Here is a 23,483-nt window from a genome sequence, read left to right as displayed (position 1 = left end):
GAGCTTTGTTTTTGTCGTTGAGTTATTTTCCGTGTGTGGGAAGGGATATTACAAGTGCCTTGTTAACATATCAAGCTGGTACCATCTCGAAACGCGACTACTGCGTTCAGTAGTAAGACAGAGAAAACACTCTCTCTTCTTTTGCCATCTGTTGTGTTTGTTTCATTCTCTTGTTGTTGCTGGTTTACATAAGGTGTGTGTGTGTGTGCATGCGCGTGTGTGTGTTTGAGTGTGATAAAAGGGGCACTCGATATCTGTTACACCCCCAGGCTATGATATAATGAAATGCTTCAGACGTGTGCAGTGTTGTCGTTACAGCACAGAGAGACGTGTACGAGTTGTGTTTTTCCTGTGTGTAACGCAGCACCATCTTTTTCTTCCAGATAAAGAGGAACTCTTCCAGAATGTATTGACACAGGTGGCAGAGCAGTTTTCCAGGTAAGAGCACTGATGTAGCTTTCGTGGAAATGTTGCCTCTGGCTTGGTAAATGCTTTTTGTTCCCTTGTTCTCGTAAATGTATGCTATTTGTGTGTCACTGTATTGTTGAGTGTGCTGCTTTCAGATAATGATTGCTCTATGTCCCTTTTGCTCTCTCTTTCCCTCCCTCTCTCTCTCTCTTTATCTCTCTCTTCCTCTATCTTATTTTCTCACTCTCTTTTTCTGTCTCTTTCCCTCTTTCTATCTCCCCTGTATTTTCTTTCCTCATCTCTCCCTCTCTCTGTCTGTCCTTCACTCTTTCTTTGCAGAGCGTTTAAAATCAACGAGCTGAAGACGGAGGTGACGAACCGCTTGGCCATGTTGGAGAAGAGAGTGGAGTGTGAGTACTGTGTCTGTCTGTGTGTTTATTTCTCCCTAGAGAGGAGACAGCCTCTGCTTAAATCACAGTATTGTTACCTATCATGGGGAATACTAAGGGGACTACAGAACAAATACACTGAATGCAGAAAATATAACAATACAGTATGGTCCTTTAACAGATGATTTTGTTCTAAGGTGACTTTTAGTTAAAGAGTGACATACAATGGCTAACCCTAACCCTAACCCCAAAAATCAAATCAAATCAAATGTTATTGGTCATATACCCATGGTTAGCAGATGTTAATGCGAGTGTAGTGAAATGCTTGTGCTTCTAGTTCCAACCATGCAGTAATATCTAACACGTAATCTAACAATTTCACAACAACTACCTTTTACACACAAGTGTAAAGGAATGAATAAGAATATGTACATATAAATATATGGATGAGCGATGGCCGATTGGCAGAAGCAGGAATCACTTTCAGTATGTTTATGTATGGCCCGTGTATGAGGCAATCAAACCCTCACTGAAACTGTGCAATAAAGCGTGCAGTGAACATTGTTCTACTACTGTATGTGAGCAGGCATATTTTAATTGGTTTAATCGCCACTCATTAACTTGGCTGGATGGGAAATATTCATAGAAATGGTAGCCCTGGGAGATTGAGTCATAAAAAAATGTCCCTTTAACATCATTAAAAAAAAGGATGTTAAAGGGAAATTTCAACCCTGCTCTATTTCACTATTCACTGAATGTACAAAACAATAGGAACACCATCTCTTTCCATGACATAGGCTGACCAGGTGAATCCAGGTAAAAGCTATGATCCCTTATTGATGTCACCTGTTAAATCCACTTCAATCAGTGTAGATAAAGGGGAGGAGATACGTTTAAATAAGGATTTTTAAGCCTTGAGACAATTGAGACAAGGGTTGTGTATGTGTGCCATTCAGAGGGTGAAATGGCAAGACAAAATATTTAAGTACCCTTGAACAGGGTATGGTAGTAGGAGCCAGGCGCACCTGTTTGAGTGAAACATTGCTGGGTTTTTCACACTCAACAGTTTTCCGTGTGTATCAAGAAGGCAGGCCAGTGGTCGAAACGGGTCAATGATGAAAGGGGAAAATGAGGCTGACATGAATTGTGCAGAGCAACAGATGGGCTACAGTTAGTCAACTGACAGTCCAGTACAACAATGGTGCCCAAAGACCCATAAAAGAATGCACAACTCATCTTACCTTGACACAAATGGGTTATGGCAGCCGACGACCTTACAAAGTTCTACTTCTTTCAGCAAAAAACAAACTGTGGTTGCAGTGAGCTAAGGAACGAAAACACTGAACACTGGAGAATTGGAAAAACATTGCCTGGTCTGATGAATCCCGGTTCCTGCTGTTTCACGCTGATGGGAAGACTAGGGTATGGAGAAAACCACGAGTACATGCGTGTCAACATTGAAGGCTGGTGGTGTGTTTTGATGGCACGTATTGGGCCCCTTGATAAAAGTGGAGCAAAGTTTGAATGCCATAGGATATCTGAAAATCATTTCCAATTAGGTGCATCCCTTCATGGCAGCAGTGTATCCATCTGCAAAATATTTTTTTCAGCAGAATGCTAGGATTGTCCAGGAATGGTTCCACGGACATGACAGTGAATTCAGCTTACTGCAGTGGCCTGCCCAGTCACCAGATCTCAATCCAATTGAGCATCTGTGGGATGAGATGGATCGAGCTATTCGGAGTAGAAGCCATGGAGTCAACATGGGCCAGCATCCCTGTGGAATGCTTTCTACACCTTGTAGAGTCCATGCCCCGACCAATTGAGGCTATTCTGAGGGCAAAATGGGGTGTAACTCAATATTAGGAAGGTGTTCCTAATGTTTTGTATACTCAGTCCATTAATATGTTGTTAATATATTATATGTGTCATAAACATTTTGAATTTCCTCACTACACGCAAATACGAGCGTTTCTGCATTTCATCAGTTGAAACAGGACAGCTAAATATCCTGGTTGTAAGCAAACCACAATATCCGGAATTTGTAGTGATTCCAGGACGTGCATGACCGCCCCGTGGAGGTGTATGTGTGTAATTTATCCTGGTCCAGCTGGTCTAGGCTGCTGCCGCTTCTTGCTGGTCTTGTATTTATTTTTCTCACTGTCTCAACTCCTCTTCAGTGTATTCCAGCTCAAATGAATAGGGCTGTATGTTCCTATGTAAAAGAACATAATTTTTTTTAAATGTCATCCAGCACTTCTTGGAAAGAGGAATCATCTGAATTTGCCATTTGTAGGTAATTATTTAGCAATCTCAGATAGACAGTGCACGGTAACATAACTCCTGTGAACCTGTAAACTAGTATCACACCCGTTTTGAAAAGTCTGCCTTCGAGGGTGTGAACAAGGAAGAATGGCTCCTGTCAGGCTGTAGTCTTTACAATGCCAGGGAAAATGAACCCTGATATCCTGCAATGTTCTGACAGATAGGAACATCGTATGGACAAGTCCAATGGCTCTATTGAACAAGGACAACCATATCTACTTGTGCGATCGGCAAAACACAAAGGCCACAATAATTGCTAGATCAGACAGCAGGCTCAATCAACCAATGACTTCATTAGTTGAACTTTCCCAGCGCAAAAATTCTGAAATATATCTATAGTGCATAATTATCTCTGAAACACTCTCTCATCCCTTATAATCAAATCAACATACACATATTTCACATACACATATTTAGAAGATGTTATTGCGGCTGTAGCGAAATGCTTGTGTTCCTAGCTCCAACAGTACAGTAATATCTAACAATTCACAACAATACACACATCTAAAAGTAAATAATGGAATTAAGAAATATATTAATATTAGGACAAGCAATGTCGGAGTGGCATTGACTAAAATACAGTAGAATAGAATACAGTATATACATATGAAATGAGTAAAGCAGTATGTAAGCATTATTAAAGTGACCAGTGATTCTATGTATATAGGTCAGCAGCCTCTAAGGTGCAGGATTGAGTAACCGGGTGATAGCCGGCTAGTGATGGCTATTTAACAGTCTGATGGCCTTGAGATTGAAGCTGTTTTTCAGTCTCCCGGTCCCAGCTTTGATACACCTGTACTGACCTTGCCTTCTGGATGATAACGAGGTGAACAGGTCGTGGCTCGGGTGGTTGATGTCCTTGATATTATTTTTGGTCTGTGGTGAAGAAGGCGCTGTAGCGCCTTCTTCACCACACTGTCTGTGTGGGTGGACCATTTCAGATCGTCAGTGATGTGTATGGCCAGGAACTTGAAGCTTTCCACCTTCTCCACTGCGGTCCCGTCAATGTGGATAGGGGCGTGCTCCCTCTGCTGTTTCCTGAAGTCCACGATCAGCTCCATTTGTTTTGTTGACATATTGTTGTGAATTGAGAGGTTCATTTCCTGGTACCACTCCGCCAGGGCCCTCACTTCCTCCCTGTAGGCTGTCTCGTCATTGTTGGTAATCAGGCCTACTATTGTTGTGTCGTCTGCAAACTTGATGATTGAGTTGGAGGCGTGTGTGGCCACGCAGTCATGGGTGAAGGATCAGTGAAGTGGAGGTTGTTTCCTACCTTCACCACCTGGGGGCGGCCCATCAGAAAGTCTAGGACCCAGTTGCACAGGGTGGGGTTCAGACCCAAGGTCCCAAACTTGATGATGAGCTTGGAGGGTATTATGGTGTTGAAGGCTGAGCTATAGTCAATGAACAGCATTCTTACATTGGTATTCCTCTTGTCCAGATGGGATAGGACAGTGTGTAGTGCAATGGTGATTGCATCGTCTGTGGATCTATTGGGATGGTAAGCAAATTGAACTGGGTCTAGGGTGTCAGGTAAGGTAGAGGTGATATGACCTCTCAAAGAACTTCATGATGACAGAAGTGAGTGCTACGGGGCGATAGTCATTTAGTTCAGTTACTTTTGCTTTCTTGGGTACAGAAACAATGGTGGACATCTTGAAGCAAGTGTGGACAGCAGACTGGGATAGGGAGAGATTGAATATGTCCGTAAACACTCCAGCCAGCTGTTCTGCGCATGCTCTGAGGACGCTGCTAGGGATGCCGTCTGGGCCGGCAGCCTTGCTAGGGTTAACACGCTTAAATGTCTTACTCATGTCGGCCACAGAGAACGAGAGCCCTGGAGCTGTTGAATTGCGACTCCACTTTCTCTGTACTGACATTTTGCTTGTTTGATTGCCTTACGGAAGGAGTAACTACACAGTTTGTATTCAAACATATTCCCAGTCACCTTGTCATGGTTAAATGGGGTGGTTCGCGCTTTCAGTTTCGCGTGAATGCTGCCATCTATCCACGGTTTCTGGTTAGGGTAGGTTTTAATAGTCACAGTGGGAACAACATCCCCTATACACTTCCTGATGAACTCAGTCACCGTGTCCATGTATACATCATTGTTATTCTCAGAGGTTACCCAGAACAAATCCCAGTCCACGTGATCAAAACAATCTTGAAGCATGGATTCTGATTGGTCAGACCAGTATTGAATAGACCTTAGCGCGGGTACTTCCTGTTGGAGTTTCTGCATATAGGAAGGGGGGAGCAAAATGGAGTTGTGATCTGATTTGCCAGAGGGAGGGCGGGGGAGGGCCTCGTAGGCATCCTGGAATAGAGAATAGCAGTGGTCGAGTGTTTTCCCAGCGCGAGTACTACAGTCAATGTGTTGATAGAAATTCAATAGTGTTTTCCTCAAATTTTCTTTGTTAACAATCCCCAGCTACAATAAATGCGGCCTCAGGATATGTGGTTTCCAGTTTGCATAAAGTCCAGTGTAGTTCCTTGAGGACCGTAGTGGTATCGGCTTGAGGGGGAATATACACGGCTGTGACTAAACGAAGATCATTTTCTTGGGAGGTAATACGGTCGGCATTTGATTGTGTTCTAGGTTGGGTGAACAAAAGGACTTGTGTTTCTGTACGTTATCACAGTCACACCATGAGTGGTTAATCATGAAATATACACCACCGCCCTTCTTCTTCCCGGAGACTTCTTTATTCTTGTCTGTGCGATGTACTGAGAACCCATCTGGCTGTATGGACAGGGACAGTATATCCGGAGAGAGCCATGATTCCATGAAACAGAGTATGTTACAGTCCCTGATGTCTCTCTGGAAGGAGATCCTCGCCCTGAGCTCGTCTACTTTATTGACCAGAGACTGAACATTAGCCTTCTGAGTCAGACTACAAGTCCACTCTGAATACCTCTTCTCTGCCGGCGGCGTCTTGGAGCATGTCACGTTCCTGACCTGTTTTCTGTTAGTTTTGGTATGTGTTTAATTGGTCAGGGCGTGAGTTTTGGGTGGGCAGTCTATGTTTTCTGTTTCTATGTTGGTTTTGGGTACCTGATATGGTTCTCAATTAGAGGCAGGTGGTTTTCATCTCCTCTGATTGAGAATCATATTAAGGTAGGTGTTTTCACACTGTTTGTTTGTGGGTGGTTGTCTCCTGTGTCTGTGTTTGTCGCGCCACACGGGACTGTCTCGGTTTGTTTGTACGTTCGTTCTTTTGTGTAGTCATTTTCCTGTTCGTGAGTTCTTCGTTTTATGTAAGTTCGCATGTTCAGGTCTGTCTACTCCGTTTTGTTATTTTGTTAGTTATTCAAGTTAGTTCGTTTTTTGTCTTGTCAAATAAATCATTATGAATTCACACCCCGCTGCACTTTGGTCGAATCACTACTCCTCCTCTTCGTATGAAGAGGAGGAGGAATTCCGTTACAGAGCAGCCTCTGGGATAAGTTCAATTGCCCAGGAAGGTGCGAACAAAGGATCCAATTCGGGAAAGTCGTATTCCTGGTCGTAATGCTGGTTACCGCCGCTCTGATATCCAAAAGTTATTTCCGGCTGTATATAATAACACAAAAAAACATTCTGGGCTAATTATGTAAGAAGTAACACCCCAAAAAACGAAATACTGCAAAGTTGCTTAGGAGCTAGAAGCAAAGCTGCCATGTCTGTCAGCGCCATCTGTATGCTTTGTAGGGAGACTGGAAAAACACCCCAAATAGTGTCTAGCGGGAAAGTTTCCCTTTAAGGTCAAGAAAAGTAACGTGCACCCCTGAAGGAGGGGGATTTAACTATTTCGTAGGGTTTGAATGAGGTGTTTTGTCTTGAGCTATTTAGCAATGCAAATTTGTTCAGCTTTAAAACGTACTTGTGTCTCGTGGTTGTTATACAGTGTTTTTACATTTCAAATAGTCTACAAAACTGTCTACTAACCAAGTTTGGAGCTTTGATTTGATATGTGACCTTTTTGTTTAACATAATAGACTGACATACCATACATTCTCTATTCACCTGTTATACACGGGGTGGGTCTAATCCTGGATGCTGATTGGTTAAAACTGCGTTCCAGCCAGTGTCTATTCCAAAAGTTACTACTGGCTAAGGCTATGACGTTGAAATGCCCATTTACTGTTCCATCTCACTCTGCTATCCATCAACCCAACCAGGCAATTTATAAACTTTATAAAAATTTCCACTGTAAAAAAGCATCTTAGACATGATCTCCCCTTTCTTTTGGACTAGAATTTGGTTTTCAACAGTGGAGATTTGTATAAACCTTGCTAGCTGTCTCTGTGACATTTGCAACATTGTTTCAATATTGAAATCTCCAGCTGTCCCATAGTAATGAACGAGTCGGGTGTCGGGACGAGACAGAGAGGCATGCAGCCTTTCTCAACCAGCCGAAATCATGAATTAGCATAATTTTTATGGATATGTATACAAAGAAATGTCAATAGAAAAACAGGTAAAATGAAATGCAGCTAGTTTGCTGTCTTTCCAGCTTCAGTCTGAATTGATTGTGTTAGCTGTGTTGTTGACTAGCTCCTCTAAACAGTGTCCTGACGAGAGAGCACATTTTCATTAGCTCATTGTTATAGATGTATCCTAATACATGTCACTAGAAAACAGCTTAAATAAATGCAAATGATGCTACTTTTCTGTTATTCTGGTTTCACTGTTTGACGTGACTGTGTTAGCCCAAGTTGGCTGGCTAGCAAGTAAGGGGATACGAACTGGCAATGGAGGGGCCTCCCGAGTTGTGTAGCGGTCGAAGGTGTTGCAGTGTCACTACAGCATGGGGTTTGATCCCAGGCTGTGTCACAACCGGCCGTGACTGGGAGTCCCATAGGGCGGCACAGAATTGGCCCAGCGTCGTCCAGGTTAGGGGAGGGTTTGGCCGGGGGGGCTTAACTTGGCTCCTTGCGCTCTAGTGGCAGGTCGGGCGCCTGCAAGCTGACCCTTGTCGTCAGTTGAACAGTGTTTCCTCCGACACATTGGTGCAGCTGGCTTCCGGGTTAAGCGAGTGGGTGTTAAGAAGCAGCACGGCTTGGCGGGTCATGTTTGGAGGACGCATGACTCAATCTTCGCCTCTCCCAAGCCCGTTGGTGAATTGCAGCGATGAGACACGATCGTAATTGGGTCACAATTGGATATCACGAAATTGGGGAGAAAAAGGGCTTCTGAAGTTTGACATTTCCAGGTTGAAATTTCTGACTTGATTTTCCCTTACGAAAAATGTATCAGCCTCTACAAAAATGTCCATTAATTATAATCAACATAATAATTCACATTTCCTGTTGCAGCAGGATTATTTTCCTGCTGTAGCAAACTGGCTCAAATTAAGCTCCTACATTAAGCTCCTAGTATTATTTTCTCTACTCTAGTTTAACCTCCTATTATTATCTGACCTCATATTATTCACCTGGACATTGACCAAAGAGAAATCACATAGAAAAACTATAGACTAGGTGGGAAATATGCTTTATCATAAACTTGTACAATGCTAGCTGTAGCCTTGACATGGATAGCCACCGTTAGACACTATACAGTTGAAGTCGGAAGTCTACATACACTTAGGTTGGAGTCATTAAAACTCGTTTTTCAACCACAATTTCTTGTTAACAAACTATAGTTTTGGCAAGTTGGTTAGGACATCTACTTTGTGCATGACACAAGTCATTTTTCCAACAATTGTTTACAGACAGATTATTTAACTTATAATTCACTGTATCACAATTCTGCCTATGAGAGATGAACGTACTTTGGTGCGAAAAGTGCAAATCAATCCCAGAACAACAGCAAAGGACCTTGTGAAGATGCTGGAGGAAACAGGTGCAAAAGTATCTATATCCACAGTAAAACGAGTCCTATATCGACATAACCTGAAAGGCCGCTCAGCAAGGAAGAAGCCACTGCTCCAAAACCAGACTACGGTTTGCAACTGCACATGGGGACAAAGATCGTACTTTTTGGAGAAATGTCCTCTCGTCTGATGAAACAAAAATAGAACTGTTTGGCCATAATGACCATCGTTGTGTTTGGAGGAAAAAGGTGGAGGCTTTCAAGCCGAATAACACCATCCCAACTGTGAAGCATGGGGGTGGCAGCATCATGTTGTGGGGTGCTTTGCTGCAGAGGGACTGGTGCACTTCACAAAATAGATTAAATCATGAGGGAGGAAGATAATGTGGATATTTGAAGCAACATCTCAAGACATCAGTCAGGAAGTTAAAGCTTGATCGCAAATGGGTCTTCCAAATGGACAATGACCCCAAGCATACTTCCAAAGTTGTGGCAAAATGGCTTAAGGACAAGAAAGTCAATGTATTGGAGTGGCCACAAAGCCCTGACCTCAATCCTATAGAAAATGTGTGGGCAGAACTGAAAAAGCATGTGCGAGCAAGGTGACCTACAAACCTGACTGAGTTACAACAGCTTTGTCAGGAGGAATGGGCCAAAATTCACCCAATTTATTGTGGGAAGCTTGTGGAAGGCTACCCAAAATGTTTGACCCAAGTTAAACAATCTAAAGGCAATGCTACCAAATACTAATTGAGTGTATGTAAACTTCTGACCCATTGGGAATGTGGTGAAATAAATAAAAGCTGAAATAAATAAATCATTCTCTACTATTATTCTGACATTTCACATTCTTAAAATAAAGTGGTGATCCTAACTGACCTAAGACAGATGATTAAATGATTAAATGTCAGGAATTGTGAAAAATTGAGTTTAAATGTATTTGGCTAAGGTGTATGTAAACTTCCGACTTCAACTGTACATATGTAGAATCTTAATTTAAGACAGTTTGCAACAGCAGGAAAATAATCCTGCAGCAACAGAAAATTTGATTTATTATATGGGTTATAATTAATGGACATTTGTGTAGGGGAGGATACATTTTTCGTAAGGGAAAATCAAGTCTGAAATTTCAAAGTGGAAATTAAAAACTTCAGAAGCCTTTTTAAACATCAAATACACTACACATTTTAAATTACCTGCATTGCAGGAAAGTTATCCTACGACATGGTGATCGAATTAAGATCCTACATCTATGCTAGCTGTCCTTGACCCTATAGTTAATCATACTGCTGCCTATTTAATCTATTTCTGTCCATTTTGTTGTGTGCAAGGAAGTTTGTTTACACTGTCCCACTCTATGCTCGCTGGCTTCCCTTTGAGCTTTGATTTGACGTGTTAGATCTCTCATCAGATTGTAAAAACAGCTATAAAATCGAATTGATATAGATGGCTTGATATGCCTCATTCCGTCAAAGTACCGGTAGTACATTGGATTTCCTCCAGGTTTTGCACACTACTGTATGTTTAAAAGGCCTTTATGGCCTTCAACTGTTCTGTCACAATTTGTTCCATACACACACGGTGCCCCAGCCTCACTGTGCGGTCCAGTGGGAACATTTAATCAGTAATCAATCTTTAATCATTACATCGTCCTTCACTGTAAAGTACTGCTACTGTGATGGCTGGGGGGTGTTTTGAGGTTAATTTGTTCCGGGTGACTGACTGCTTCAGGCCGAGGTCACCTGATTTTTGGTTATGTAGAATATATTAACCTCTCTCTCTCTTTTTTCTTTCTTTCCCTCTCTCATTCTCTCTCTGCAGTGGAAGGGATGAAGGTGGTGGAGATAGAGAAGTGTCGCAGCGACATCAAGAAGCTCAGGGAGGAGATGGCCTCCAGGAACAACAAGTTAGTCACATGGTTATCTTTGAACCTTGACCTCTAGCTTTGACTTGAATCCTGATAACGATTCATCTTGACCTTTAGCTTTGACCTGAATCCTGATAAAGATGTCCAATGTAAGCCTGAATGGTGTTTGTTTTCTGCGTCTTACATTGAATAGTCTTTCTTAGCTCCTAGTTAGAGGAAGTTAGTAGAGGACGTATTGGAGGAGAAATTCCTCTCCCCTGTCTGTCATTAGCAGGGCTTTAAAACGACTGCCCCCAGATCAGTAAGTAGCCTTGCATGCGCCTCGGCTTGTGCGACCAGTAAGGGCTCATACTGATATTGTTACAGACACTTACATTCTGTTATATAGGCCTACTGATATTGTTACGGAGGCTATCTTATCTTAATATTTAATATTTCATTACAGTCTTCTCACTATGTTGTGTGTGTCTATGGTCGGATTCTATTAATTGGTTACTGCTTGCTTTGTACTGTAGTCATTTCCTGGATGACAACAAGAAGCTGACACCTCGCAGAGATGTGCCCTCTTACCCCAAAGTAAGTGAGTGGTCTGCAAATTCCTCCTACTTCATTGTCACCGTCAGTCTGTGTTTTGTCATTGTCAATGAGCCTGTTATCAGGTATTGTATGTCCATAGCGTCAGAATACCACCTTTGAATGTCCAGAGTCAGTTGTGTGATCCTTTGGTCCTCCGTAGCGCAGTTGGTAGATCATGGTTCTTGAAACATCAGGATAGTGGGTTCGATTCCTGGAAACACCCATACGTAAAAAATGTATGCACGCATGACTTAAAAGCATCTGCTAAATGGCATTCAAATTAAAATAGTGTGAAAGATGCACCTCCTGTTATCAGACACAGCATCAAAGATGATTTCCATTCAAAAAATGGTCAGGGTTCATGTCTGTGTAAGTGGGCGTTCTCTCTCTTGCGTGAGCATGATTTCCCGTGTGAGCTCACGGTTCCTCTGTAATCTCTGGCGTGCTCATACGATAGAGGGAACGCCCACTTACACAGACAAAATTGTTTTCAATGGGAAACTGCCCAACAACAGCCATCTCTGGTCTACTTATTCCCCCCACCCACCCATGCTCACCCGCCCCGCCCTAACAGAAAAACATTACCCTGTGAGATGTCTCGCTTTCATTTCCGCCTCTGACAGCATGTCCCTAGTTAGGTGTACCCATCTTAGATGTGCTAGTGTTTCCCCTAGATTTCATTGGTAGGCGGAGTGCAAAGGTCCTAGTGGCAAGCTGCCTCACTTAAAGAAATACAGGGTGAAACTAACTGAGGTTAAACCTGTAGTCAGGTATGCCCAGGTGTGTGTGTATGTGTGTGTAGAGGTGAGCCCACAGCCAGCGGAGAAAAACAGGGTTAACTGGGAGCTCTGTCGCCTGCAGTACATGCTCTCGCAGCAGACCATAGATGCCCTCAGAAAGCCTGCCTTTGGCCTCTGGCTGTGGGAGTCCAACGAGGTAAGATGCTGACTACACTTTGTTCTTCTCTCTCCGCCCCTTCTGTTCTCTATCTGCATGCGTGTGTGTGTAGTACCACCTGTCTCAGGAGACAGTGGAAGCTCTCAGACAACCCACCTTTGATGTGTGGCAGTGGGAGCCCAATGAGGTGAGGACAGGGGGTTGGGCCCTAGAGGTTCAACTGCCATAGATAGTATACACTCAACTTCCATAAACACTCAACTCAACCATAGAGTTGTTGACCATAGATGATCAACTACTACCATATAACTGTTGATCATATGTGCTCAACCGCAACAAAGTATCGCTCACCTTCGGTCTCACTCCTCCTCCTTGCTTCATGTGACCAGATGCTGAGCTGCCTGGAGCACATGTACCACGACTTGGACCTGGTCAAGGACTTCAACATGAACCCTATCACACTGAAGAGGTGGCTGGTAAGACTGCTAGAGATATCCACAACTTTTCAGAATCTGCTGCTGCGCCACTTGTTTCATGTTACTAGTGGTAGGTTTGTCGTCGCTGTCTGGTGGTCTCACACATTCACTCATTCTTCCCTCTTTCTCTCATCCCCCCTCCCTCCCTGCAGCTTTGTATCCATGACAACTACAGGATGAATCCCTTCCATAACTTCCGTCACTGTTTTTGTGTCACCCAGATGATGTACAGCATGATCTGCCTCTGCAGCCTACAGGTAATACCACAGTAATACCACAGTAATACTAGAGAAGAGAGAAGCTGAGAGATGTGTCTGAAAGATAAATTCTACTCCCTTGGAGATGCTCTCTTAGACAGTAATACTACAATAATACCACAGTAATACCAAAGGTAATACAGACGGTAATACCACAGTAATAATACTACAGTAATACCTCAGCTCTATAAAAGGGCATCACTAATACTGGAGGGATGATAATGAGGGGTTGGTGAGGAAGAATGATGAAGAGGAGGGACGAGGGGGAGGGAGAGAAAAGCTGAGAGGTGTCTGAAAGATAAATTCTACTCCCTTGGAGACGCTCCCTTAGACATCATCTCGAACCCTGTTGTCATGGACAACCATTCATGACAGGTTTATTAATCAAAGCCTATAATGGGCGATTACAAGATGCCCATGTTAATGATGTGCTAATGAGATCTCACAAACACACACTCTTTCACACACCACACACTCACTTACACAAACATGCATGCACCTACGTGTGCACAGTTGCATGATGCGTACACACACATGCACACACACACACAGATGCCACATTAATTGTGAGACTTATAATAATTGTGAATTGTGTGTCTTCCAGGAGACGTTCACCCAGGTGGACATTCTGATTCTGATGACAGCTGCAGTGTGCCACGATCTAGATCACCCCGGATACAACAACATGTAATCCATGCTTTTATTCTCTCTCTCTCTCTCTCTTACTCTACCACTGCCATCTGTCTATCGTGATTCAAGGAAATTAGATACAATCTGTCTATCCCAGTTTGATATAGTCCAGGTTCCATTCAACAAGAAGACATTTGAAAGCAAGCCCCTGTGAGACTAAGTCTCCCTCTCTGTCTCTCAGGTACCAGATAAATGCACGGACGGAGCTGGCAGTACGCTACAATGACATCTCCCCTCTGGAAAATCACCACTGTGCCGTAGCCTTCCAGATCTTCTCCCAGCCCGACTGCAACATCTTCTCCACCTTCGACCCCGAGGCCTTCAAACAGATACGCCAGGTAGGGTGTGTGTGTGTGTGTGTGTGTGTGTGTGGTGTGTGTGTGTGTGTGTGTGTGTGTGTGTGTGTGTGTGTGTGTGTGTGTGTGTGTGTGTGTGTGTGTGTGTGTGTGTGTGTACACTACTACAGCAGTAGTCTAGTCTGTAGTCTGATCTAACCGCCTATTTCTGTCTTAGGGAATCATCACACTGATACTGGCCACAGACATGGCACGACATGGCGAGATACTGGACTCCTTCAAGCATAAAGTGGACAGCTTTGACTTCACTGATGAAGAGCATGTCACTTGTGTAAGGATACACATTACTATGTGTTTGTCCCTACCATAGAATGCGTATTTTCCACTCCCTTACAGTTTGTGCAGTGTATTTGTCCTACTGTCCGATGCAGTAATGCTCTATTTACAACTTCACTATGTATGTTTGTTAGTCCTTTGTGCTGCTATCTATGTGAAAAATCTAGTAGACCCCTTCCCTATACTGAACTCTGCACTGTGTGACCTTTGACCCGCCCAGCTGAAGATGGTGCTGATTAAGTGCTGTGACATTTCTAACGAGGTGCGACCCATGGAGGTGGCTGAGCCCTGGGCGGACTGTCTGCTGGAGGAGTACTTCATGCAGGTATGTGGATCCCTATCTATACTGTACACTTACCTACCTATGGGCTCTATACTCCAGCATTTTGGATTTGAGATGAAATGTTTCATTTGAGGTGAAATTTGTACAAATACTTATGACATCTTCAAATGGGGGGGACTAGATATATGAAAATACCCTCAAATAAAAGGTGACATTCTGTACTGTCACTGAATGTGATTTAATCTCAAATCCAAAATACTGGAGTATAGAGCCAAATAGAACTGTCCAAATACATACAAAGGGGAGTGTTTATGTGTTTTTATATAGTGCATAGCCTACTGTGTAAAGCCCCATATACTGTGTATGTGTTTTTATACAGTACACAGCCTACTGTGTAATTCAAGGTATGTGTCATACCTGCCTCATATCTCAATATTGATACATCAGTCTGTGTGAAAATGGAACAAATTTCATGAAACATTGTATTTTGACATACTATACAGTGCCTTCAGATATATCCCTTGACTTTTTCCACATTTTGTTGTGTTACAAAGTGGCATTACAATTGATTGAATTGTCATGTTTCTAACATTAAAACACTAATATAGTATTCAACCCCCTGAGTCAATACATGTTCGAATTACCTTTGGCAGTGATTACAGCTATGAGTCTTTCTGAGCTTTGCACACCTGGATTGTACAACATTTATTATTTGTTTTATTCTTTAAGCTCTGTCAAGTTGGTTGTTGATCATTGCTAGACAACCATTTTCAGGTCTTGCCATAGATTTTCCAGCCGATTTAAGTCTAAACTGTAACTAGGCCACTCAAGAACATCCAATTTCGTCTTGATAAGCAACTCCAGTGTATATTTGACCTTGTGTTTTAGGTTATTGTCCTGCTGAAAGGTGAATTCATCTCCCAGTGTCTGTTGGATAGCATACTGAAGCAGGTTTTCCTCTAAGGTTTTGCCAGTGCTTAGCTCTATTCCATTTATTTTTATCCTAAAAAACTCCCTAGTCCTTGCTGATGACAAGCATACCAATAACATGATGCAGCCACCACCATGCTATGAAGAGTGGTACTCAGTGTTGTATTGGATTTGTCCGAAACAACAATGCTGCCACAATTTTTGGCAGTTTTATTTTAGTGCTTTATTACAATCAGGATGCATATTTTAGAATATGTGTATTCTGTACAGGCTTCCTTCTTTTCACTCTGTCATTTAGGTTAGTTTTGTTTAGTAACTAAAATATTGTTGATCCATCCTCTGTTTTCTCCTATCACAGCCATTAAACTCTTTCACTGTTTTAAAGTCCAAAAGCTGAAGAAAATGCGCACATCCAGGTACTTTCAGCAGGTGCTGGAGTTGTAGAAAGACTCGTGAAAAACAGAAAGGAAAACGCGGCTCACTGCTGCTCATGCTCCCAGATAATATTTATTTATAACAACGTTTCGACCCTTAGGTCTTCATCAGGCATCAATATCCCAGGTGGGTGTAGAAGGTCTTGTATATAGGGGCAGTCATCAGTGACATCACTTCCTGAAACAGGAGGTTAAAAAAAATGTAGAACACATTCAATGTATCAAAATATATGATCATACTATCATGACTCAGGATATGACCCAAATGCAGAGGAGGAGGCGGATAGTACAGTTCTCATAATATTTATTATACAAGGGGACAGGCCAGGGCAGGGCAGGTCGAGGGCAGGCAGAGGTCAGTAATCCAGGGCAGAGTCAAAGAGGTACAGAATGGTAGGCAGGCTCAGGGTCAGGGCAGGCAGAGGTCAGTAATCCAGGGCAGAGTCAATGAGGTACAGAACGGCAGGCAGGCAGAATGGTCAGAACCGGGAAGACTAGAAAACAATAACTAAAAAGACTCGAAACCGGGGAAACATGTTGGTAATACTTGACGGGACAAGACGAACTGGCAACAGACAAACAGAAAACACTGGTATAAATACACATGGGAAAATGGGGACAAATGGGAGACACCTGGTGGGGTGTGGAGACAAGCACAATACAGGTGAAACAGATCAGGGCGTGCGTGACACATACACAACGAATGTGATCAATATTCACAGTAATATACATACACATACAATATTCAATTAGGATTAACAAAAAATAAAATGTTGGACATATTGAAACTATAAAAACGGTTTCAAGTCTCCTTGTTAAGTCCTTGTTAAGGCCAAGAGGAGTCAGTTTGTTGAGCCTGTGGATCCAGAAAGAGTCCCTTTGAAGAAGTTTCCTCTCAATGTCCCCTCCCCTGCGTGACATCTTGACCATTTATATTCCAATGTATCTCAGAGAACTAATAGAATGTCCAGCTTGTACAAAATGAACAGAAACCATATTTCTTGTCTCACCTGTCCGTATATTGCTATGGTGCTCACTGATCCGTGTCTTAAGGCTCCTACGGGTTTTCTCTATGTAAGACAGACCACAAGGACATTTCCAACATGTAAATAACATTGGTGGATATGCAGATAATCAGGCCCTTTTAACTTAAATCTTTGTCCCATACGGTGGTGGGTAAATGAGTTGCATTTGTACGTGAAGCTGCATTGAGCACATTGGCCACATGTGTAATTACCCTCCGGAAAGTTTCCCTTTTCTCTGGTGGGTAATCAGATTTAACCACGATGTCTCTCACGTGTCTTTGTCTTTTAAAGACCGTATGTGGGGATATTTTAAAATGGGTTTCAATTGTGGGTCAGTATCAATAATGTATCAGTGCTTCCTGATAATGTCCTTAAATGCCTTCCCCAATGTTTCAGTATTGGTGAGTATTGAGTGAAGCATGATGGGACGTGTTCTGCTTTTTCTTGAACTTTTGTTTGAAGGCTTTCCAACTGTGTTAGTCCTTCAAAACGATCATTGGCATGTTTTACCCAATTGCCTTTGTATCGCATTTCCTTAAACCTTTGTGTGAGGTCTGTGGTATATTTCTGATAAGAAGCGTCAGAGCTGCATTTTCTTCTGATGCGACTGAATTGACATATAGAGAGACTTTTAATAAGTGGATGTGGATGAAAGCTGGCACCTCTCAGGGTGTTCCTGTCCGTAGGTTTCCTATAGAGATCTGTAGAGAGGGAGGTTTTGTCCTTAATAACCATCACCTCAAGAAAACTGATTTGTGATAGGTCATAGTTAATGATGAAATGAAGGTGTTCATTCATAAAGTTTAGATAAGCATGGAATTCCAAAAGTTGTTCCTGGGTCCCTGTATAGATCATGAAAATGTCACCCAAATATCTCAGAATTAGGAGAATATTGGAGAGAAAGGGGTTAAGGTCTGGATTCAGCACCACCTGTTTTTCAAACATTCCTAGATATACAGTACCAGTCAAAGGTTTGGACACACCTACTCATTCAAGGGTTTTTCTTTATTTGTACTATTTTCTAGAATAATAGTGAAGATGTCAAAACTATGAAATAACACATATGGAATCATGTAGTAACCTAAAAAGTGTTAAACAAATCAAAATATATTTAATTTTAGATTCTTCCGCTTTGCACTCTTGGCATTCTCTCAAAGGAATGCTTTTCCAACAGTCTTGATGGAGTTCCTACATATGCTGAGCACTTGTTGGTGGCTTTTCCTTCACTCTGCGGTCCAACTCATCCCAAACCATCTCAATTGGGTTGAGGTTGGGTGATTGTGGAGGCCAGGTCATCTGATGCAGCACTCAATCACTCTCCTTGGTCACATAGCCCTTACACAGCCTGGAGGTGTGTTTTGCATCATTGTCCTGTTGAAAAACAAAAAAAACAGCTGGGATGGCGTATCGCTGCAGAATGCTGTGGTAGACATTCTGGTTAAGTGTGCCTTGAATTCTAAATAAATCACAGACAGTGTCACCAGCAAAGCACCATCACACCTCCTCCTCCATGCTTCACGGTGGGAACCACACATGCTGAGATAATACGTTCACCTACTCTGCGTCTCACAAAGACATGGCGGTTGGAACCAAAAATCTCCAATTTGGACTCATCAGACCAAAGGACAGATTTCCACCGGTCTAATGTCCATTGCTCGTGTTTCTTGGCCCAAGCAAGTCTCTTCTTCTTATTGGTGTCCTTTAGTAGTGGTTTCTTTGCAGCAATTTGACCATGAAGGCCTGATTCACGCAGTCTCCTCTGAACAGTTGATGTTGAGATGTCTGTTACTTGAACTCAGTGAAGCATTTATTTGGGCTGCAATCAGAGGTGCCGTTAACTCTAATGAACTTATCCTCTGCAGCAGAGGTAACTCTGGGTCTTCCTTTCCTGTAGCGGTCCTCATTAAAGTCAGTTTCATCACAGCGCTTCAACTGCAGTTGAAGAAACTTTCAAAGTTATTGAAATTTTCCGCATTGACGGATCTTCATGTCTTAAAGTAATGATGGACTGTCATTTCTCTTTGCTTATTTGAGCTGTTCTTGCCATAATATGAACTTGGTATTTTACCAAATATGGCTATCTTCTGTATACCACCCCTACCTTGTCACAGCACAACTGATTGGCTCAAACGCATTCAGAAGGAAAGAAATTCCACAAATTAACTTTTAACAAGGCACACCTGTTAATTGAAATGCATTCCAGGTGACTATCTCATGAAGCTGGTTGAGAGAATGCCAAGAGTGTGCAAAGCTGTCATCAAGCCAAAGGGTGGCTACTTTCCCGTGTGGCTCAGTTGGTAGAGCATGGCGCTTGCAACGCCAGGGTTGTGGGTTCGATTCCCACGGGGGACCAGTACAAAAAAGTATGAATGTATGTACTTGTAAGTCGCTCTGGATAAGAGCGTCTGCTAAATGACTTAAATGTAAATGTACTTTGAAGAATCTCAAATATAAAATATATTTTGATTTGTTTGACACTTTTTTTGGTTACTACATGATTCCATATGTGTTATTTCATATGTTGTATGTATTCACTATTATTCTACAATGTAGAAAAAAAAATTAAATAATGAAAAACCCTTGAATGTGTACTGTAGGTGTGTCCAAGCTTTTGACTGGTACTGTATATCTAGGAATGTTTGAAAAACAGGTGGTGCTGAATCCAGTGATGCCGAAACGTTGGTGATTTACCCAATAAATTACTGGAAGTTTATGTATAGAGTGTGCGACTCTATTTTTATAGCTCATAGTTTAGTCAGCACATAAAATAATTGTCTCTGGGTGTGTGCCAGCTCATGTTTTTTATTCAAGTATATAGAATGGTAACATGAAGAGTACACAGAATTGAATTTTCAGGTATATGGTCCACAGATTAAAAAATATATATATATAAAATCAATAGAGTCTCTAGTATACGTGGGGAGGGAGATCGCCCAGGGTTTCACAAAATGGTTTACAAAGGAAGAGATATTCTCTGTCAGAGATCCGTTACTACTCACAATGGGCCTGCCCGGTATAGGTGGTGTCATGCTCTTGTGAATTTTGGGTAGAGCGTATATGACAGGTGTGTTTGGGCAGTCAACTTTCATATACTCATATTGTCTTTGTAATTTCCCCTCCATTCAAAAATTGACAATTTAACATGGATCAGAGTTGAATTGATTAGTAGGGTTCTTTGGGAGTCTTTTGTAAAATTCATCATCACTAAGTTGTCTCAATTTGTTTTAAAGTCACAATTGGCCTCATGGGGAAATCCATGAGTGTCTTTCTTTCTCTCCAGCAACGGAGTTAGGAAGGACGCCTGTAACTTTGTAGTGACTGGGTGTATTGATACACCATCCAAAGTGTAATTAATAACTTCACCATGCTCAAAGGGATATTCAATGTCTGCTTTTTTTTTTACCCATCTACCAATGGGTGCCCTTCTTTGCCCCTGAAAACATCCTTGGACTTTGTGGTTAAATCTGTGTTTGAAATGCACTGCTCAACTGAGGGAGCTTACAGATAATTGTATGTGTGGGATACAGAGATGAGGTAGTCATTAAAATATATATATTGTACACAGAGTGAGTCCATATGACTTGTTAAGCACATTTTTACTCCTGAACTTGTTTAGGCTTGCCATAACAAAGGGGATGAATACTTATTTACTCAAAACATTTCACCTTTTCATTTTTAATGAATTTGTAAAAATGTGAACTTATTGGATATTGTTGGTATGCCAGTGACACACAATCTTGATTTCATCCATTTTAAATTCAGGCTGTAACACAACAACATGTGGGAAAAGTCAAGGGCTGTGAATACTTTGAAAGTACTGGAGGTACAGTATTTACAATTTGTATAAAGAATTATGGATTGCACTGACATCTTTCTCTTCTCCATCCTTTCCACAGAGTGACAGGGAGAAGGCAGAGGGTCTGCCTGTGGCCCCCTTCATGGACAGAGAGAAGGTCACCAAACCCACCGCTCAGATCGGCTTCATCAAGTTCGTCCTCATCCCCATGTTTGAGACCGTCATGAAGGTGAGCCATGGATGGAGGGGACTATAAAAAGAGAATGTTGGAGTGATAGGACTGTGATGATGATGATGGTAAAGCCTGCCTCCTTTCTCTCTCTGTGTGTCTCAGCTGTTCCCTCAGATTGAGGATGTGATGGTCCAGCCTCTGAGAGAGTCACGAGACAGATACGAAGAGCTCAAGCAGATTGACGATGCCATGAATGAGGTCAGAGGTATTTGTGTGTGTTCGTGTTTTTTATTATTATAAATTAAGAAGGACATGTTTGCATGTTCTTGTGTGCAGCAGCAGTGACTAACAGTCCTGTGAATGTTTCTACTTTAGGTGCAGAAAAAGAAAAGTGAGAACTTGACTATGGGGAAGAAGAAATGAAAGCACAAAGGTAGGTGTTTTTAAACTGGCTGCATTGAGAAAAGTATTTCTATATACTATATGGCTCTGGTGCGGTGTAGATTAAATGAATGTGTGTTCCTCTGTTTTAGCTCAAACTTCCTACGGTGGTAAAGGTTGAGTCAGCATGGCAGTCTGAGGAATGGGACCAGAGGAAGATGGAAACAGACCAAGCTACTGACTGACTGGCCGGATGAACAATCCAAAAGCTTTTATCAGGGAATGTCGACTTGTACAGCAGACTACTTCAGTGAACAATATTTAGATTTTCTCGAGTTGTTTTTTTAATGTTGTTTTATACAGAATGTACAGATTTTTAGTTGCCTTTGTTGTTTCCTACAAAATAAAAGGTTTACTTTAATTATAACCTTTCACATAATGTTTTTTTATTTTGTTTTAAAACATACATTACCATTATTAAAGCTTATTAGACTTATTTCTAGACGTATTAATGTTAATTTTAGCTGTGGATAAGTTTCATATGATTAAGATAGACAGAATGGATGAGGAGCACTTGTTACACTCTCTGTTCTACTCTTTGCCATGTAGCGTGTCAGCCTGTGCACTCAGCATTCTGAACATCCCAAACATCATACACACGTAGCCTTGTTGCTGTAGATCAGAAACGTACCTTCCTTCCATATGCCTCCACTCCCCGTTTACTTTCTGCACATTCCTAGCGAACATAGCAACTATTGAAGGTTTAAGGAGCTGTCAGTGTGGGGGTGACCCATACAAAACGTGACTTAGTCAAACACGATGTTGAAACACCTAAAGCCTTTCAATGCAGAACATACATGCCAAACATACAAGGGTTGGGTTTAAGAAGAAAAGGCATGGTAAGAGAATTAGGGAGGGTAGACATGATCAGAATCCCGTTCCCCTGCTTAGACGTTGCATTCATCAACCAATGGTTGCGTGCCACGTCATCGACTTTGATGTCGGGCACCAGATTGCTGTATGGTTAGCTGATAAGTAAAATACCTATCCAGGCGTGGTGAGATCTGACATGCGTCAACAATGCCTGGGCAGGGGAACGCGCTGATGATGGCAACATACTGTACTTTGACAGTGGAAGGACTTGGGCTCCCAGTGGTCAAGGTATGACACTACAGGCACATCCTGGCTCTAGTTCAGAGGGGTATTAGTATTTCAGAAAGATGGTTTAACAAATTCAAGGTTTCCTGAACATATCTGGCTTGTGTTAACCAGATGAGGGAGTCCAGGATTTCTTGGTTCCAGAACAGATGCTTCTCATTTAAGTTGCTAGGCTAAGTGAAGCGCAGATTGGTTGATCTGGCAACTGCCGCGTGCACGCAACATTTAAAAAGGTCCTCAAGTCGATGACAGAAGAAAGTATTGATACGGAGTCAAAAGACAGCCCAATATTTCACGTCTACAACATACAACGAATATGTTCATATATTTACCAAAACAAGTAATACATCCACTGCCGCAAAAGCCATAGAGGGAGCCTGGCAGAAAATTGCTGACAGACTAAATATGCAAGTGAAGTGGAACAATTCCAATATCTAATAGGCCTAGCTCACACACATGGCTTTTATTGCAACGCTGGTGATATTAAGTGTCAAGGCTATGGCCTAATATGGAAGTTGTTGTAGCCTATGTCACAACTGCAGTGGTAGGCCCATTCTATAGCCTATGTAGGATTAATAATAATGTAATGAATTCATAGTGCTTTTCATGACAACATGGGCAACAATGTGTTCTCTATTTAGTTATAACCTAATGGGGGTCACAGATCATCTGACAAAAGGAAGATCATTGAATTTCATGACTGTTTATGAAAATGATTTGATTTGTGTAGTCTACAGTATTCAATAGCTAACTGTTTGTTTATACTGTGAATCAATTTTCTAATTCTGTAAAAGTCCTCATTGATTATTATATGGACAGCTTGATGGCCAGGGAATGCAACAAATACATAAAAATATATATTCAATGCGATGCAGACTCTTTTTACGGTTGTACACACTGTTGCCTTGCCAAACAGTTGAGCATCGCCCACATTGTACAGGAAACTTCCAGTGGAAAAACATTGCTAAGCAATACAGAGTTTGTATAGCA

General features: G+C 42.0%; 1 protein-coding gene across 6 annotated transcripts; it reads left to right on the top strand.

Annotated features, from left to right (window-relative positions):
• On the top strand, window positions 1–21,769 carry LOC120064366 (high affinity cGMP-specific 3',5'-cyclic phosphodiesterase 9A-like). 6 transcript variants are annotated; one of them, XM_039014904.1, is made up of 16 exons: window positions 1–112; window positions 384–438; window positions 748–818; window positions 10,741–10,825; window positions 11,302–11,362; window positions 12,372–12,446; window positions 12,649–12,735; window positions 12,888–12,992; window positions 13,597–13,679; window positions 13,864–14,020; window positions 14,196–14,309; window positions 14,535–14,639; window positions 20,883–21,011; window positions 21,117–21,212; window positions 21,330–21,387; window positions 21,488–21,769. In XM_039014904.1, the coding sequence occupies exons 3-15, from the start codon at window positions 797–799 to the stop codon at window positions 21,375–21,377; spliced, it is 1,167 nt and encodes a 388-aa protein (XP_038870832.1). In that variant the 5' UTR covers window positions 1–112; window positions 384–438; window positions 748–796; the 3' UTR covers window positions 21,378–21,387; window positions 21,488–21,769. The 6 variants fall into 6 exon arrangements, with proteins under 6 accessions (XP_038870832.1, XP_038870831.1, XP_038870828.1 ...); XM_039014903.1 differs by having other exon boundaries at window positions 63–193; XM_039014900.1 differs by lacking the exon at window positions 1–112 and having other exon boundaries at window positions 262–438; window positions 13,600–13,679.
• The last annotated feature ends 1,714 nt before the right edge of the window (window positions 21,770–23,483 follow it).

The sequence above is a fragment of the Salvelinus namaycush genome, chromosome 19 (assembly GCF_016432855.1).
Source record: "Salvelinus namaycush isolate Seneca chromosome 19, SaNama_1.0, whole genome shotgun sequence".
In the NCBI taxonomy this organism is placed as follows: domain Eukaryota; kingdom Metazoa; phylum Chordata; class Actinopteri; order Salmoniformes; family Salmonidae; genus Salvelinus; species Salvelinus namaycush.
This window is presented reverse-complemented; position numbering and strand designations above follow the sequence as displayed.